This window comes from Octopus bimaculoides, chromosome 15 (genome assembly GCF_001194135.2).
Source record: "Octopus bimaculoides isolate UCB-OBI-ISO-001 chromosome 15, ASM119413v2, whole genome shotgun sequence".
Taxonomy (NCBI): Eukaryota; Metazoa; Mollusca; class Cephalopoda; order Octopoda; family Octopodidae; genus Octopus; species Octopus bimaculoides.
The window spans coordinates 40377357-40379486 of NC_068995.1; the positions used below are offsets into that span (position 1 = coordinate 40377357).

Genomic DNA, 2130 nt, shown 5'->3' on the forward strand with positions numbered 1-2130 from the left:
ATGTTTCTGAGTTTTTGCTCATCATCAGCCTGAAGTAGCATGACCAGCTGGCTGAAGAAGTCTGTCAAGCTCTTGCAAACATATATTATTTCAGTGAAACACAACTTAAATCTATCATAGTCTACAAGAATGGTTCCAAATATTTTACCATTGCAACAAATTTTTGACAAATTAATAATTCTTCATCGTCTATATATTTTTTTTTTTTTTTAAATACTTAGTGAAATTTTTCAAAAGTTCATGGGGTTTTCACAGAACAGTGACAATCTAAACAATTACATATCTAAAGAACCCCTTCAAGTCTTGAATGACCATGGAATTGCACCTAGAAAGTTACCATTCAGAGTACAAGTCTGGGCCAGGTTGTTTATGGAAGACCAGCAATTGCCCATGCATACCAGCCTCTCCTCTCCATGCCAAGGGACCAGCAAAGGCCGATACAGCTTGGCGCCAGTGACATTGCAACTCATTGCTGAGAAAACTGGAACAACATGAAATAAAGTGTCTTGTTCAAGAATACAACACACAACCCAGTCTGGGAATTGAACTCACTACCTTGTGATTGTGAACTCAATGCTCTAACCACTGATCCATGCACCTTCACAATTACATATCTGTTAATTATGTTCTGTTGTTTTATGTCATCAGAAACTATTGCCTCCATTCAGACAGCGTGTGGTCACAATATATGAAACAGTTATCAGATATTCATGTTTGAATCTGCAAGGACATATAGAGAAGGAATAGATTTGTTATTGCTTGGATTCTTGCTATTCTGCATGTACCTCATGGATTATTATTTTCTTTGGCAGACATCAGTAAGCCTCAGTTAATAATTTGTTGGCTGATTTCTATAAACCTAAGCCACCTCATAAGTGTGCATGTCTGTGTGTCTGTCAAATTATCATCATCATCATTTTTCTTTTCCATGTTGGTTAGACAGGTATTACAGCATCTCAAAATTAGTCAGTCTTTTATCATCTGGCATGCATATATGCACACGTATAGCAAGAAGAAAACATTCAGCCTTTGAAGATGTATCATGCATTTTTTGTTGTGTGTGTGTGTGTGTGTGGTGCATTGATTTTACAGCAGGATGCACTTCCTTGCATAGAATAGGTGCATTTTATCATGCCACTGATACTGCAGAAGTTGTCTGGGTGCAGGATTATGGGGTTCCCTCCAACATGCGTTTGTTTTTATGAAGAGTTTCTGTTCTTTGAGACAGGTTCCATGAAATGCAGAGACCATCTCTAATCCACACATTCATTACATAAACACACGCACACACACACACACAAAAGTACACCCAAATGACCATACAGTATACTCACGCAAACCATCAAGATTTAAAATCATGATTGATTCCAGATCAAAATCTCCACTGATTCCTCTCAGCATTCCACTGGTCACTTTAGATCCTGTAAGAAAACAGAAAACACAGAGATCAATAAACAATAACTATTAAAACTACAGGGTGTCCACAAGGTCTGGGTACATGGAGTAAATAAAATCATAACATAAACAATTAAATATAAGAAATAAAAATTTCTTAAAGTATGTGTTAATCCCCCATGTACCCAGACTTTGTGGACACCCTGTAGAATACTGGATTCAATTCCAAATGTATTGAGACCTTTTGTTAATTTTTTTTCAGTGGACTACTGAAGTAGAGAACAGATTATTTAAACATAATTTCAGGACAGTGCCCCAGCATGGCCACAAAGAGTAATTATATTGGATAAATGAATTAGAGCTAATCTGTTGGATGTTCAGTGAATGACAGAGAAAACGATTGGACATTTAATATCATCATTATCATCATTTAATATCCATTTTCCATGCTGGCATGGGTTGGACGGTTTGACAGGAGCTGACCAACTGAAGGGCTGTTCAGGCTCCATGTCAGTTTTTGGCATGACTTCTATGGCTGGATGCCCTTCCTAACGCCAACCTCTTTACAGAGTATACTGGGTGCTTTTATGCAGCCCTTACAAGCCTGCAAGATTAGGGATGCTTAGTTGGAGAGGATTGCAAAGGATGAAACAGCTGTAAGCTAATGAAGTTCATAAAATAATCATTTGTTCCTTTATCATCTCACTTTTACATATATATATATATATATATATA

At 37.0% G+C, this 2130-nt stretch overlaps 1 protein-coding gene across 2 annotated transcripts in view; it reads right to left on the bottom strand.

Moving 5' to 3' along the window:
• LOC106871714 (leucine-rich repeat-containing protein 61) overlaps window positions 1–2130 on the bottom strand; it is a 16475-nt gene that overhangs the window by 9028 nt on the left and 5317 nt on the right. For both annotated transcript variants that reach the window (XM_052973291.1, XM_014918325.2), the window contains exon 2: window positions 1335–1421. In XM_052973291.1, the coding sequence (XP_052829251.1) occupies window positions 1335–1421 (87 nt within the window). The remainder of the gene's footprint in view (window positions 1–1334; window positions 1422–2130) is intronic.